This window comes from Dermacentor albipictus, unplaced genomic scaffold (genome assembly GCF_038994185.2).
Source record: "Dermacentor albipictus isolate Rhodes 1998 colony unplaced genomic scaffold, USDA_Dalb.pri_finalv2 scaffold_29, whole genome shotgun sequence".
NCBI classification, from domain to species: Eukaryota; Metazoa; Arthropoda; class Arachnida; order Ixodida; family Ixodidae; genus Dermacentor; species Dermacentor albipictus.
Window position 1 is genome coordinate 2,844,479 of NW_027225583.1, and position 16,294 is coordinate 2,860,772.

The window sequence follows — 16,294 nt, forward strand, 5'->3', positions numbered from 1 at the left end:
GGATAAATGTTTTTTAATAAAGAGAGCGATGTTTAAAAAAAGATACGATTACTAAATACTGTGTTCTTCGATATGATATTCTTCTTAGCTAATTCTATAACAGGTATGTCAAATATACCAGCTAAACTGAAACAGGGAGGCACATGACAGGACAAGGTCGTCGCTGACGGCGCAAGACAGCGCCTGCATGACTTTCTCGTCTTGTTCTCAGGTTGTTTCTTGCCCGCACTGAAGCTGTTCAAGGACCCGCCGAGGTAACTCTGCGGCTATGGTGATGCGCTGCCAAGCAGGACGTAACGGGGGTGAGCTTCTTTGCGCGAAGACCGCATTCCGATATGACTTGAATGCAAAAAACGTTACTGCAGCACGCTTTAAATGCTCGTCAAAGAGCCCCCGCGGTCGAAATCAATAGGAGGAAGGCCTTCGCGAAAGCCTATTTTCTAGCTGCTGTATTGCTTTTGAGCGTTTGATCGACAGGTCTTGGGAACCATGTGCAGACTCGGCGCGAACCTTCCACTGTGCGCTGAAACTGCGCTCTTTCTTCTCTCTCCCTCTCTCTTCGCCCCCGTACCCCATTCCCCCAGTGAAGGGTAGCAAACCGGACGTGCGTTTCGTTAACCTGCCTGCCTTTTCTGTTTTCTCTCTCTCTCTCTCTCTCTCTCTCTCTCTCTCTCTCAATGCTATCAGCGAATCAATCAATCGATGAGATGTTAAACTCACTAGAACCTTTTCGCATAGTCTGGGCTCTATTCACAACATCCGGTATCACGAGACATCGGAGTAATGTCAACACGGTGCCTTGAATGTATACATACCTTCTACGCTGGACGGTGCCTGGGTGTCTCCGGGCGGGCTGCACACCAGAACGCGGCAGCAGGCGTCGTTAGGGTCGGCGACCTCCTTGCAGGTGTCGCCACCGGCGGCACTGATGACGTTGCAGCGAGGGAGGCAGGCCAGGTGGCCCTTCCCGCTGCACGTGCAGCGGGCTTCGCAGCCGTCGAAGAAGGTCTCGCCGCCCTGGTACACCTTGCCGCGGAACTCGCATCCGTCGAACCGATGGAGCTTGCCTGCGCACAGCGAAACCGGAAACGAGACCCCGCGTCAATGCCCCGTCGGGGGAATACGTCACGTCCGGAAAACTGCGGTCGCCTAATGGCTTCGCTAATTACCGCGCAACGATGTACTTCGGCACCTGAAAGACGCGCCGACAGTTCCTCAATGTGGTGGCACGTGGAACAAGCCGTGTCAAAGACTTCCGATGCGGCACAATCCACAAGAAAGGAGTTACGTCACTTCGCGAAGGATCACTGACCCAGCGGTTAATTATGAGCAGCATGCATTTTGCAGTAAATTTAACCGTGGACTTTAGCTAATATTGTCACTCGAACCTCGTGGCCAAATAGATGTAGGATCTGCTTGTGGTTATCGCCTGAAACGCAACTGTTTCCTCCGGCTATCGCTATCACTAAGGGGACTGGAGGCAAGCTAGGGCAGGATTCCCAAAGAGCCAACAGCCGACTAATTCCTACATCTTAAATACGCTTTCGGAGTTAAAGCTTTTCAAATGCTGAACGCGGTCTAGCATTGTAATGCAGCCTATATTTTTAACATCATTCCGTCGTTATTTATTTGGCCTGGATCATATGGAAACATGGCAATTTTCGCAATAGGATGTTTTGTATATCATATTGCGAAAATTGCCATGTTTCCATATGATCGAGGCCAAATAAATAACGACGGAATGATGTTGAAAATATAGGCTGCATTACAATGCTAGACCGCGTTCAGGACTTGGAAAAGCTTCAAATGCGAATGTATGTTTAAATCTGATGTGGTCGGACACACGCAAACAAGGATCAAGACTCCGCCAGGCTACAAGAAGCATTACGCAGCACGGACCAGGCGGAGCAGCTCTGGGCCGTCCAGCGAGCCCACGATGCGGCCAGGGAGTTACAACTCCCGGTCCCAACGTGGGAGTAGCCCGCTCTATGGGACCTTGCGCCCCGTAGCTCGCAGGACCTTTCATTAAAGTTACTCCATCCGTCCATCCATATGGAAACATCGACAAAAATGGCTGTGGCTTAGCTAAGGTTAAGCCCAGGATGCGAAGCATACTAGCCTTTATTTTAGCTGTTGAACCAATGTTTAGCCTGGTGAACTGCTGTTGCTTGGCTATATTTGGTTCGGCTAGACGAAGAAACAACTCATGCAGGCGAGCGCACGAGCTGAGACCCGGCTATGTAGCTACGCGGCCGCAAGCGAGCGCACGAGTTGAGCCTCCGCTTTTGCAGCTGTTATGACGTCATATGGTAGCTATGCGGCCGCGCGCGGCGCAGCAAGGAAGAGCGTGGTTGTGCGGCTAGTATGCTTCGCATAAAGAGCACATGCTCAAGGAACATAGGGTCGAGGGACGTCTTACAAAGCCTCCGCGCACTCACCGGGGTAGCCGCCCTGGCGGGACGCGTTGGAGTTCCCGTCGCTTCCGATGCTGTTGCCCGCGGCGGTGACGTTCGCGGGTCCCAGCGGGTTCTCCGTCACGTTGGCGTCTCCCGGCTCGAGCACGTTGACGACGGTGGTGCGTCCGGTGTCCACCAGCATCTTCTCCGTGACCGTCTCCTGCTCGTAGACGACCGTGGTCGCCGCGGGGTCATCGTCGGCGCCAGCGACAGTGGCGTTGTTTGTCGCCGCGGTCGGCAGCGCGGTCGCAGTGGTCACCTTCAAACGTGCGCGCGAGCGACAGCCGTCGCCGACATGCATCATTCACGTGCATTTCCATTTCACCCGGCACTTTTTGGCGACCGGCACTTAGAGACAACTCGTACCAACAGGGTTTCACTGCTGCTTTAGCTGTGCATTTGCGAGAGCGGTCACAATCGCCCCTTTACAGAGGAAAAAGCTCTAGGACATTGGTCCAGACGGGCTTCGGCACTCAAGGCCTTAAGGGCTTTGTTGAAGCTTTTAAGGACATGCGAACTGTGCGACCGCCTTTGAACGTTGTAGAGCATAGTTTCGCGTTACTGTGTGAACTTTCTTTTTTTTTTCTTTTTTTTTCTTCTTCTTTCTCCTTTTATTCCCTTTACCCCTTTCCCCAGCACAGCGTAGCCAGCCGGTACTTACACTGGCTAACCTCCCTGTCTTTCCTCTCCTTTGTCTCCTCCTCCTAGATGTGCGTGCGACTGGACTCGAGACCGTTCACCGAGTCGAAGATACTCGGACCGTGGCCACACCCGTCATGCACTGGCTCGAAAAGCGATTCATGCACTAGTGCAGTACTCGAAGTGCACGGGCTCTTTAAGAGACCGTTTATAGTGTCCTTGTGTGTGGTGTCCCCCCCACACGTACTCGGTGCTTACTATCTCCCTTTCTTCCTCCTTATATTCCCCTTTCCCCCGCCCCCAGTGTAGGGAGCAAACCGGATGCTGTTCTGGTTGACCTCCCCGCCTTTCCTACCCTTGTTTTCTCTCTCTTTCTCTCTTAGATATGCGTGATCGCTGGAGCCGTTACGGGTGGGTGGCGCGGGGTTTCTCTGAATTCGCCTGCTGTGTTGCACCCACGTCTATAGCGAGTCGCGACACAGCGCCTGTGTCGTGTCCCGCTTTCATGTGTCCCGTTATTTGCGCTGTTTGCTAAAGCATGTGTCCCTATTTCACCTTGCAAATCCTTTCGACGGAAGCGTCGATGCGATCTCGCTCCAGTGATTTCGAGGGTATTACACTCGCGACTGGAACTGTTTGTGCCGAACTGTGACGAAACTTTGCGAGTTAGCTATATTCCTTGTCAGCTTATGAGAAAATGTTTGAGAGAAAGGAACGGGAAAAACGGACACCGTCTGCGTCATCCTCCTTAAGATCGAGTTCTGTCGGGTGCCCCTTTACTGCGAAGTTCGCAATCCCTGATAAAATCGTTTTGAGTTTTACGTACACTGCACGTGACAGTTGAGATTTTTTTTTAAGGTCTGCTCTTTGCCCGATGGTGAAATGGAAAAGGGTATGCTTGCTACTCTGCCATCGAATGATGATAATATGCACCACCTCTTTTTATATAAGTATGTCTAGATATATAGCTCTATTTTATTCAAGTCTCATCAGATGATTTCTGTAACCGTTGCATAAACCATTGGTTTAGTGAACATTCACTCTAATCTATTAGAAGGCAACGGAGTACCTAAATGGAAAGCCTTAGCCCTCTCAAGTCACTCTGGCAGTGTGAGTTTCTGCGATACAGTTTTGGAGCTGCTATTTCATTTAGACTTCCCCTCTCACGAGCAGAAGTGTATACAGACCAGGGATTCCGCGAAAATGATTGAATTTTATCGTTCCCGCTGTGAATGTAACTTGAAAATGAGCTCTGCCGCCCAAATTTGGCATTGCAAACTTCTCAGATTGCACCCGCAAATTTCAGTTCGCGCGTCTGAATTACAAAAAAAAAATACATATATTTTTGTTTTCTTCATTGGAGAGCCCGTGGTCCATATACCTACACCTACACTCCCGGGTGTAGGCGTAGAGAACATGCACAATACAAGAGCGCCAATATTTCCGCTACATTATTTTTCTTTTCCTCATTTTACCCGAGGGACACTTAATGCCTCGCGAATCGGGGCTCTCCGGAAATTAATCAGACTATATTTCCCGAACGCACGCGATACTGAAGTCGGTATAAACGGGAACCCCATATATACACAACGCTCCAGCGCTATCTTCATCAGCCCATGCGGCCCCCCGGCTACACGCACGTCTATACGCTCAAAATTTCAGGCAGCAACCAAGAAGTATGTATAAATATCACACCTCGACGTCGTTCTTGACGTAACCGGTCTCGTTTCCGGCTGCTTCCGAACTCCGTCCGGGTGCCGTCACGTTCTGGATCGCCACGGTTCCGTTGGGCGACGCTTCGCAGGCCAGGATCTTGCAGCACGGGTCGTTGGGGTCCGTGAGGATCTCGCAGCCCGGGTCGAGGTTGCCCGTGGGCGGTTCCTCGAGCGAGAACAGGCACCGCTGTTGGCACTCGACCTCGGTCTGGTCGGTGCAGTGGCACTTGAGCCCGCAGCCGTCGTAGAAGTACTCGTCCACGGGGTACGTCCGGTTCTTGTAGACGCAGGTGTCCGAAGGGGACGGCGTCGACGAGTGGTCGTCTGCCCCGGTGCCGGGCTCGGACGAAGTGTCGGCGGGGACTACCCCGTTGCCTCCTGCGATGAGCAGAGACAGAGAGCAAACAAAAAATATATGTATTACTTTCTCAGAAAGTACCCGTAAAAAGTGCGAAACACTAGTCCCTTCAAGAAGAAACGTAATTATAACTGTGATACCGAAGTACCAAAGCGCCGAACAGACGACACAAGAAGAGACACAGACGACACCAACGGTGGACGACACGGACTTGTGTCGTCTGTTTGGCGCTTTGGTACATCAGCAACATGCACCGATTAGCCCAACAAAAAGTTCTGCATTATAACTGTGACTGGAACAATAAAAAGGGAAATCGGGGGGATTTTCTTGCGCGAAAGAGTTAGGACTGCTGACCGGTGAATGATTTTATGGAATTTCTTTCTCAAACAGGTAATTTTCATGTTCCCTTCATCGCACTACGTATGAACATGAGGATGAATGAGCTTAAGAACAGATACGAAAATTATTGTACTTTCCAAACAGTCTATTAGTTTTTTATTAAATGCAATAAGTAGTCCGTGGCTACTCTCGTGTTGCATTTAATTCCAATGTGAAACCAATGAAAACGTTCAAGGTTACTTAATCGCCGTAACATACGCTCCACATATCACTAATCGCCAACTTGAAAAACGAAGATTCGTTCTCATTTCTTCGGTTTTCAACGGCAGGTTCTGCCGAGAACCTCGTTATCCCTGCGATTCTCGGGTTCCCCGTGAAGGAATTTAACACTACCGTAAAAAATAGTGATAATACTGTAATGAAAGCCACTGAAGTTATCAAAATGAAAAGTAAAATTTTTTACAGGGCAATTAATTCTGAAGAAATTAACGCGGAGAAATGCGCAAACTATGACTACTGCTCAAAGCCCGCCAAGAGGAAAAGCTCCTGCGCACTTTGTTAAAGGCTTTTTGACTGCAATTTTCCAGTCTACACACGGAAGCCTTCGCTCGACTACACCGGGGGCAAAACATCTGGGACACATCGTTGGCATGCCACGAAAAAAAAGGCAAGTGAGGGGCTGCGGTGTCAAGCAAAGTGAACAAGCAGATAAGAAGCACGACCCCCAAGATCGGGTGGCACGCGGTGTACGAGCCACGCGCACCGCCGGATCTCGGAGGCCATATTGATATAGCTCGGCCCCCGAGATTGGTTGGCACGCGGTGCACGAGCTACATGCGCCGTCGGATCTTGGAGGCCAGCGGGCAACATTGGGGTTAGTCGCGTTCGCAGACCGACCTTGTGAGCATCCCATGGTTGCGTTGTTAGGATCGCCGCTGTATCCGCTCCTACACCGGCATACGGGCGAAGCGTTCTCCAGCATGCAGAGCGCGTTGGGTCCGCAGAACACGTTGTCGCACGGGTCTGCGTCACACCACACACACAGGCGGTACTCGCGCAATCCGGGCGGCACGAGAAAAAGAAAGCGCTCATTCCGCGGACTTCGCTCAACACTTCAGCGATGCGTTATACATACGCGCCCTGTTAAGTGGGCCATTTACAGATTTGTAGGAGGTCGAGCCACGCGTTGATCACGTGACGTTGCAACACCCGGACTCGTGCCTCGACATGGCCCGGAGTAGCTATTTGTTGTCTGCAGTGCGGTCGACTAGCTTAAAGTTGCGTTGCAATACAAGAATATGTCAAAAAAGATAGAGACCGTATTTTCCTGCACCCAGTACTTGAAAACAATCATAAATCGCTGTAGTCGTATTGGACACGTTCTAGAAAGTGATTTGCAGTGGCGTAGTCAGAAATATATTATTGGGACGGGGGAAGGGGTGTGGGGAAGGGGGTGGGGGAAGGAGGCACCCACTTATCCGAGACCGCGAGGTGGGAGAGGAGGCTGGGCAGACGAAATGCTGGCATACGCAGAAATTTCGGAGAGAGGGGGGCTCCTCCTTCCCCTGGCTACGGCCCCGCTGCTTTGCAAAAGAATCCAGAGCATGTAGAAGCCATGTTTAGGCCACCGTGTCCGTAAAACACTTATTGCAAGAGGCAAAGGGCCACGCTACCGCGCCATTGCACCCGCCAACAATAAAGCGCGTCATTTCAGCGTCGGAGTTCTGCAGGTCACTCCGACACGATGCTCTCGCGCGAGACCGACTCTCATCCCTATTCGGGCGACACCGAGTGCAAAGCGGTGACGCCAAGGTACGTTCCCCGAACTGACCTTTGCCCGAGAAGGGCTCGACGCAAACGGCCCCGCCGCAGGAGCTGGGGCAGCACTTGAGCACGCCGGCGCACTCGAAGTCGCTGTTGCACTCGTTCGAGCACGAGTCCGGGTCCGTGCTCTGGTCCTCCACGATCTCAGGACAGTGGCCGCTCTTCTGGCTGTACGTACGCACTGCGCGAAGACGGCGAAATAGCGTTGTAACAAGTGGAAGCTGATGGACAATCGCAACCTTTTTTCATGCGTTGCATATTGCAATCACTCAGTTCAGCCCTTGGGCGCGGCCGGGCAGCCACCACTGAGGGCATGAGCCATTGTTCATTGCTGCGCGTCTCATATGTGGGTCTATTCTCTTTTAAGTTTGCTATGTTTGTTATTAAGTTGCTTCTATTTTTATGCGTTGCATATTGCAATCGCTCAGTTCAGCCCTTGGGCGCGGCCGGGCAGCCACCACTGAGGGCATGAGCCATTGTTCATTGCTGCGCGTCTCATATGTGGGTCTATTCTCTTTTAAGTTTGCTATGTTTGTTATTAAGCTGCTTCTATTTTTTATGCGTTGCATATTGCAATCACTCAGTTCAGCCCTTGGGCGCGGCCGGGCAGCCACCACTGAGGGCATGAGCCATTGTTCATTGCTGCGCGTCTCATATGTGGGTCTATTCTCTTTTAAGTTTGCTATGTTTGTTATTAAGCTGCTTCTATTTTTTTATGCGTTGCATATTGCAATCACTCAGTTCAGCCCTTGGGCGCGGCCGGGCAGCCACCATTGACCTTTAGCGCAACCACGTGGCGTGATGTCACGACAGCCGGAGGAAAAGCTGGGCCCCAACTCGCGCAATATGCAACGCATTCTTGGCTTAACCAAGCTAAGCCTGTCAATATTTTTTTCCAGTGCCCGAGGACATAATAGGGCTTCCGAAGAGGCGAACGTGAGAACAGTTATACAAAAGTACAAACTGTCATTCGCTGGAAACGCTTGTTATGTGCGTCCATTTCAATTTATTTTCTTTTTTTTTTTTGCTTTGCTCACTCAAGGAATGGAAGAAAGACTGAATAAATACAATTATAGTGCTAAATGTTTGCGGCCCTTCAGAAGAGCTTCAAAAGCAACCAAGCAGACAGTGCGCGCCCAATATTTTTCCTATTTTATTTCTTAGTTTGATGTCTACTGCCTCGTTTCTCTCAAACATTAGCTTTGAATCCATATCCCTCCTCCTGCCCTTTTTCTTGTTGTCATTTGCATGCATTTTACATAGTAATTGAAGTACTGAATTGCAGCTGCCAGTGAAAGCGCTTTCCATACGCTGACTGTGCAACAATTCTACGTTCAACAACGCCGAAAATGTGTGTACACCTGTGCTTGTGTGGAGTGAAACTAAATTAAATTTATTTCTCTTAAGTCTCGTTCTACATTTCAGTCACAAGAGAGGTCGGCGGTGATGCGGCGACGCAAAAATAGTTTACCGGAAGACGCCGCACCGGAAAACTTTCAAATGCGCATTCCGCTTTACCACCTTGCACGCCTTCGCTCGTCCGTTTCGTGTCCAGCCGCTGCCATGCCATTTGCACACCGTTCTGCTGATTTACTACTCGCTCTATCATATATCAGTCGAAGATGAAGCATCTGCGTCTTTTGCGGCGCAGTATCGCGGAGCCACTATAGGCACGCAAATGGCCAATGAAGGCCGTTACCCTCGAGGTTTCGGATCACATTGAGAATTTGAGAATTAATTGAGAATTTTCATCCTCAATTGTGCCAAAATAAGTCTTTGCTTCTGTATCTCATATTTCATGTCTGTATAGGAAACCTTTCGACAAACAACAGTACCTAGAATATACCAGCCACCATCCCAGACATTGCAAACAAGGCATCTTTAAAGGCCAAGCCACACGACTACGTCGCATTTGCGTTGAAAACCAAGACTACATAGATAGACTCGATCACCTTAAAGAAACGCTATCAAACAGGAACCACCCAAACAGTGACCTTCAAACAGCTTACATCGCTGCAACCAAACTTGATCGAGCCGAGGTCCTCAAGCCCCGCCCGAAGATCACAAGAACAACAACGCCTCTTCTTACTACTAAATTCTCAAACGCACTCCCAAACGTGAATAACATCCTAAGCAAATACTACCCGATTCTCACCAGCAACCAGAAACTTAAGAAGATTTTTCCCGACCCTCCCAGAGTAGCCTACAGACGCAACACTAATTTTAAAGATGTTCTTCTGCACGCCAAACTACAGAAAAAGAAGAAGTTGGGAACCAATCCCTGTGGTCGCCCCAGGTGCTCTACATGCAAACACATTCAATCCACTACTACAGTAAAAAGTACAGCGTCGAATTACACACACAAAGTAACTTCGGCTTTCACCTGCACATCAAGCAATGTAGTCTACTGTCTAGAATGCGCCGCTTGTAGCAAACAATACATAGGTGAGACCGGACAACAAATCAATACAAGACTCAATGGTCACCGCACGGACACAAAACACAATTTACCCAAAGCAGTAGCCAGCCACTTTAATGAACATGGACATATGTTTGACAAAGCAAGGCTCTATATACTACAAACAAATTTCCGTTCCCCTCGCGAAAGGAAGTACACGGAATCATACCTCATACACAAGTTTAATTGCCTACACCCGACAGGAATTAATTTGGCACGCGGCAACTTAGAATCTTTAAAAGCTGTAACTTAAATCTGAAACTCTCATATCATCAACCAATACACAAAACACATTAGGCCACCAGCCAACTTTTATTCTTAACCTCACCTACTCTTTCATTTCGGAGGAAAAAAGGGGGGAGAGGGGGAGAGAGGAAGAAAGGAAAAAGAAAAAAAAATTTCCTGCCTACTACTCAATTTAATGTACTCTTTCAGGATTTTACGTCTATACCAAGTGTACGATCCCCTTCTTCCATGTACACTTGCCCGCGCCCGCTTCTGCACGCGTCGCCCTCCTGTTTGCTATACCGATTTCGCCCCCCCCCCTTCCCCCTCACCCCTTTTTTAGTCTTTTTTTTTTTTTGAAACCCCCTCGACAACACATTCCGAAGTCAATATGCCTTTTTCGGCGCCTCAACCATCGCCTTCTGGATGCCGCCGTAACGACACCTACGTTAAGCGCGTGGGGAAGTGCCCCTTGAAAGACCATGCCGCTGCCTTTCAATCACCCCACACATTGCACCGCAGACTCCCCGTCGCCACCTTAACTATTTCAAAATTACTCGACCTATTGCTTGACCGGCCGTTCTAATGCCTCAAAAACATGCCGCCAACGACTCCCCCGGATTACCTCCTAACCTTTCGCATTCCCAACACGCTCCCAAGCCCCCGTATTTCTTAAAGATTTCATTTTTCTTTTTCTTTTTCTTTCACCCCCCCTTTGTTGTGTCTTGGTACGGCCCTGGCACCCCCCTGCTTTTTTTTCCCCCTTTTTTCTGCTTCTATTTCTTTTCTTTCCTCCCCGCGTGCCCACTCTCACGCTCTTGTCCCTTCGTCTTGAGAATGAGGCTCACAGACGTCGGACGACAGCGCCTGTTCCCTCTTATAATCTCTCTCTTTAAAACCAGCCGCCAGCGACAACACCCGCACGTGACGTCACTGCACTAACCCTTTAAAACTAACACGCCGAGGATGACGAGGCCGCCTTTGACGAAGATAGGTCCACCTATCGAAACGTTGGCCAGCCTGTCTGAGGTACTTCAACCCTGTTTAAAAAAGTTTATACCTTCATGTATGATAGTGTGATATGTAATAATAATCTTTTATCCCTGTACGCTTGAAGTGCTCTTGCGATGTATAGCATTACATTTTTGTTCTTTTGTTTCGTTTATACGACACCTGAAGTTGAGTCGTTGTTTGTCTTCTGCTGTTGCCTGTAAAATGGGGGCTGCGGCTTTGTCAAGCTGTATTTTTTACAGCTTTTTCTGCAGCTCCTCTGTCCATGTATCTTTGAGGCAGAAATAAACTTTATTGTTATTATCTTTACGTTGTTCCGCCTCCCTTTCATTCCTTTCTTTTTTTATTTGCTTGTTTAGACATACGACACCCCGAAGGCTTCAGACAAGATGACCCGAACCAGTGCGAACACTAAGTGTGTCTGCTCTCTCAAAGCTTAAGTAAAGAAAGAAAGAAACTTCACATCCATATTTCTTTCTTCTTATAGAGTCGTATAGTTCAATAAAAAGGTTATCGAAATCGACAAGTATTGACGCTAACGTCGGCTCAAAAAAGAAAAGAATTCAGCGCTTGCCACGGTGAATGTTCAAGCAACGGGAGGTGGACTTACGCGAGGGGTCGTGGTGCGGGTGGTTCTTGCTGTGCGCGCACCGGACGCTGACGCAGCAGGGGTCGTCGGGCAGCGCCTTCTCGTAGCAGAGCGGGTCCGAGGCCATGGCGCCCGCTCGCACGTAGGGCTCCTGGCAGCGCTCCTTGCAGTCGCCTTCGTCGTTGCCCCGGCAGACGCAGCGCAGGTCGCAGCCCTCGGTGAACTCGTCGCCCACGCGGTACGTGCGGTTGTAGCGGACGCAGCCGTCTGCAAGCGACGTCGACAAGGGTGACGTAACGTACACGTCACGTGGGCGAGAATGCGGAGCCCTACTGCAGGGTTACATTGTGGCGCCGCCTCTTTTGAAGGGCACCTCACGCCAATGTTTGCGGATTGGCACCGCACAAAAACTGCACCGAAGTCGGCTATGTCGTCTGTTCGTGTAAACGCGCCGTCTGGAAGCGACGTCGACAAGTGTGACGTACACGTCACATGGGCGAGAATGCGGGGCCTAACTGCAGGGTTACATTGTGGCGCCGTCTCTTTTGAAGGGAACCTCACGCCAATGTTTGCTGATTGGGACCCCAGAAAAACTGCACTGAAGTCGGCTTTGTCGTCTGTTCGTGTAAACGCGCCGTCTGGAAGCGACGTCGACAATGGTGACACGTCAGGTGCACGGGAATGCGAGGCTATAACTGCAGGGTTACATTGTGGCGCCGTCTCTTTTGAAGGGCACCTCACGCCAACGTTTGTGGATTGGGACCCCACAAAAACTGCACCGAAGTCGGCTTTGTCGTCTGTTCGTGTAAACGCGTAGTTAATGAAGGCCGCGTAGTATATTCCCTATATATTCTGCTTATATACTATACTCACTGTATCGTGCACACGTTCCTCTATTATTCGGACACGTGGGATCCGCAGTATGCGGAAGAACTAATAGGAATAGAATCACGAGCCATTGCACTCTGCGAAGTTGGGTGGCCGGCGAAGCTGTGTAGCACACGACAAAGAGACGACACACAATTTTAAACAAAGGTGCGAGCACATACGTTGTCTTGATCGGTGATCATCGTGACAAATGGTACGCACGCACATTTATGTTAATACATCCGCGTTCATTCGTGTTATGCATTCCTTATGTACATCCGTGTTTTCATTTCGGGATATGCTGAGGCAAAGAATTTGAGACCGAAATCACCGCACCGATTGGCAGTGGGCCAGTGCCGTCAGCGCTTTGGCAGAGGGAGGGGCAGTATGGGAATGCTAGCATGAGAGCCATCAGAGGCGGCTGTTTAGGAAGACAACGAACACGCGAGCATTGGCACGAGCCATTGCTGGTGATGATAGTTTTTGTTCGCACAGGTTCGTTGACGGACGCGAAAAATGCGCGGAGCCCTACCCACAAACAGCTTCGCTGTGAAAGTTGACACGCCATACAGGCCCTGCGGAAGTGGAAGTCCAGCGAAGCTGTTGCATAACCACCACTACAACTGCTGTGAGGGGTATGTAATGCTTAATTTATGGTTCGGGTGCTTGTTTTGAGCTTGTCCTTAATTGAAACGCATGCTGTTCTGTGTGTTGCATAGGTGATTTCAATGAATGTGTGCGCTGTTCGCTACATTTTGCTGAGCGCTTGTAGCCTCTGCCTTACGGGGGTATGAGCCATTGCTTATGGCAGCATGGGCCATTGCATTTCTTGCTTGCTTGCGAGGGTGGGCCATTCATTGCTTACGGGGTTACGAGCCGCCACTGCTCATGACAGATGTTTGTTTCGAGCTTGTTCTTTATTGAAACGTACGCTGTTCGGTACGTTCTATCGTTGTACGCGTGATTTCAATGAATGTACGCACTGTTCGCGTGACTTTGCTGAGTGTGTGTAGCCTCATTATATAGAGGTGGTTCAGTCATTGCATTTTATCTTAATTAGCGGGGTATGAGCCATTGCTGATGATGATAATTTCTGCTCACGGACGGACACGAAAAATGCCGACGACCGAGAGGCTCTTACAGCTTCGCTGTAAAAAAAAAAAATAGACGTGCCCAGAGATAAATATACTGTGGCTCGCTCGCAGCAAATGCTCGCCGCATAGAATGCGTGTGACTCCGATGAAGAAAAAAAAAAGCTTACAAGCAAGGGGATTAGTATTGCGCAAAGAGTTGCGTGGCGTCTACAAAGCGAAATTCAGAGCCCATTCATACGCTATACAATAGAATATACAAGCATTTGTTCATGCACGCATAAAGGCAACAGCGACGTAATACAGGACTGAAACAGAAAGAACAAAAAGAAAGAAAGAAAGAAAGAAAGAAAGAAAGAAAGAAAGAAAGAAAGAAAGAAAGAAAGAAAGAAAGAAAGAAAGAAAGAAAGAAAGAAAGAAAGAAAACAAAAAGAAAGGGGAAAAGAGAAGTTCTTTCTGATTTAACCTTGAGTCCGAAATGCCTGCGTCTGCATGGGGGTACGCTCGGCCACATCTCGAGTTGCGCACACCGACCGACCGACCGACCGACGTATCTTGGGACTTTTTTTATTTCCCCCACGCGGGGTCGCCAATGAGGTCAGGGAGACAACGCGCAGGACCGCCATCGGCAGGGAGGGGGGGTGCCGCTCTCACCCCCCTGTTTATAGTTTTCCTCGTGCGGGACTGCGGCGCGCTCTTCAATGCATATATATACGCAGATATGTAGCCCAAGCTCTCGTGCCCTTGGAACGCGCACGAAACACAAATACCGAGTCACGGTACCCATTCACAGCCAGTGGGTCGCGCATTCCTTGTCGCATACGACACCGTCCGGCCGCCGATCGAACCGATCGCGACCCACATATGTACGCGTCCCCTGCGGGCGCTGCCCCCTCAAGCGATTGTAGGCGTGCCGAGATAACCGCTGAATATCGCGCTGCAAATAATGAAAACAAGGCGTGGAACGTGATGCGTACGTCTCGGTACCTTTTCTGATTAAACGTGTGGCTGTAAAATTCTCGAAAACATGCACAACGTGTTCCAACATCTAAAAAAAATTATAACCCCGGAACGTTGACCTCTAGGCACCTACAAACAGCTGCAGCAGCAGCCTCTGTACGTTGCCGTGGGCCGGTTTTAGTTACACAACGACTGTGCTCGTAGAGAGACCGGAGAACCGATTGGAAGCCCCGTAGAATCGAGCTGCTCAACGCTTTGGAACGCTCTAAGAGCAGTCATCGTTAGCATCACCACCACTATCATCGTCGTCGTCGTAGTGATCATCATCATATTCATTACAGGAGTCTCCCTGAAATCTAAAGGCAACCCTGTGTTGCGTCAGCTGCATCCGTCTTTTGCCTGCAAATATCTTCGTCTCATCACACCACCCGATTCTCGGCTGTCATCGACTGGTTTTGCTTCCCTTCCGCCAAAGCCTTTAATTCTGCTGCTCTCTTAATCTCTATTATAGCATATCACTGTTCTAGTCAATACTGTCTTTATACTGCATTTTAACGTCACGCCTGTAACGCATTTCGTTCCATCGCTCGTCGCACGATTTTCAGTCCTTATGAAGTCACGTCGTTATGCTTAAAGTTTACTTCAAGTAACTCAAGTAACAGTGTAGGTAAATGGTTCTTCTCAATTCACTCGACTGCAATTGCATTATACTTACTCTTGGATCCTATGTCGACGCGTACAAAGCACGTGCTGCGACAAGTGCTCTCCCCTCATTTTTTTCCACGGCACAACGCTTTCTTTCCTTCCTTTTCTATTTCTACCGACTGAACAACGGAGGGTGCTTTTAATCGAAGATTCATGGCGGTTCCATGAGCCATCAGCGACCTCCAATGGGACATCGCGAACCGCAAAATTAGTCTCGGAAGAAAATTGCAGGCTCCGACTAGCGATAAATACATGCATTTGCGGCCCCGGCGCTCTGGTCGATTTGGCCTTTCCGGGCACGATTCCAAGGTTACGTGTACGAAAAGTGCCCTGTCGCAAACGAAGCGCACGTTCTCGTGACAAAGGGACGTTCGATGCATGCCGCAGCTATTGCGATACCGGCTCTCTCGGGCGTGAATGACTGCCATATAATTCGCCGTGCATTGTATTTTTGTATTGCATTGTATTTCTGAAGCGCGAATGTCGAATGAGTGCGGATACCGGGCACGCGACTTGTGTTGGGGACCGCATAATATACGCGCGAGAAACACGCAAGAAAAAAGTGGAACGGCGATAACAAAGTATCCCTTGAGGTGGCTGCCAGGCCGAATGACAGACATGGAAGACACGAGAGACAGGCACTGCATACAGGCAGACAAAACAGGCCCGACCAACAGATTTACGTGACAGACACGATAGGATAGACAGGCACAATACGTACACGCATGCAAACACACACACAGACACTCGTAACAGACACAGATTGCAGCTTTGGTGAGAGTGTGTGAGATAGGGAAATATAAGGTCAGACACAGGGAGGTTAAGAACAATAAATGTTATGTTGGTTGCCTTGTGCTGGCTGTAGGGAAAATGGCGGGAAGAATGAGGTGGTATTCATTAATGCGTGGTTCTACGTACGTCCTAGGCACTGAAGTGCCACTGCGGGTGGCACGAGCACGCACGCACGCGCTTAAGAGGCTTTATGTCACGGTGCTGCGTGAGCAAAACGCACCACTGAAAAGGGACGTGCGAAGTCGGTAGGCGGAACATTAGCGAG

General features: G+C 49.6%; 1 protein-coding gene across 5 annotated transcripts in view; it reads right to left on the reverse strand.

Annotated features, from left to right (window-relative positions):
• LOC139052703 (putative epidermal cell surface receptor) overlaps nt 1–16,294 on the reverse strand; it is a 176,455-nt gene that overhangs the window by 30,844 nt on the left and 129,317 nt on the right. For 3 of the 5 annotated variants that reach the window (XM_070529754.1, XM_070529751.1, XM_070529755.1), the window contains exons 6-11: nt 11,636–11,881; nt 7,339–7,512; nt 6,405–6,530; nt 4,791–5,188; nt 2,439–2,715; nt 816–1,067 (exon numbers count right to left, since the gene is read on the reverse strand). In XM_070529754.1, coding sequence (XP_070385855.1) covers nt 816–1,067; nt 2,439–2,715; nt 4,791–5,188; nt 6,405–6,530; nt 7,339–7,512; nt 11,636–11,881 — 1,473 coding nt within the window. The remainder of the gene's footprint in view (nt 1–815; nt 1,068–2,438; nt 2,716–4,790; nt 5,189–6,404; nt 6,531–7,338; nt 7,513–11,635; nt 11,882–16,294) is intronic. The other 2 variants (XM_070529752.1, XM_070529753.1) reach the window with 2 other exon arrangements.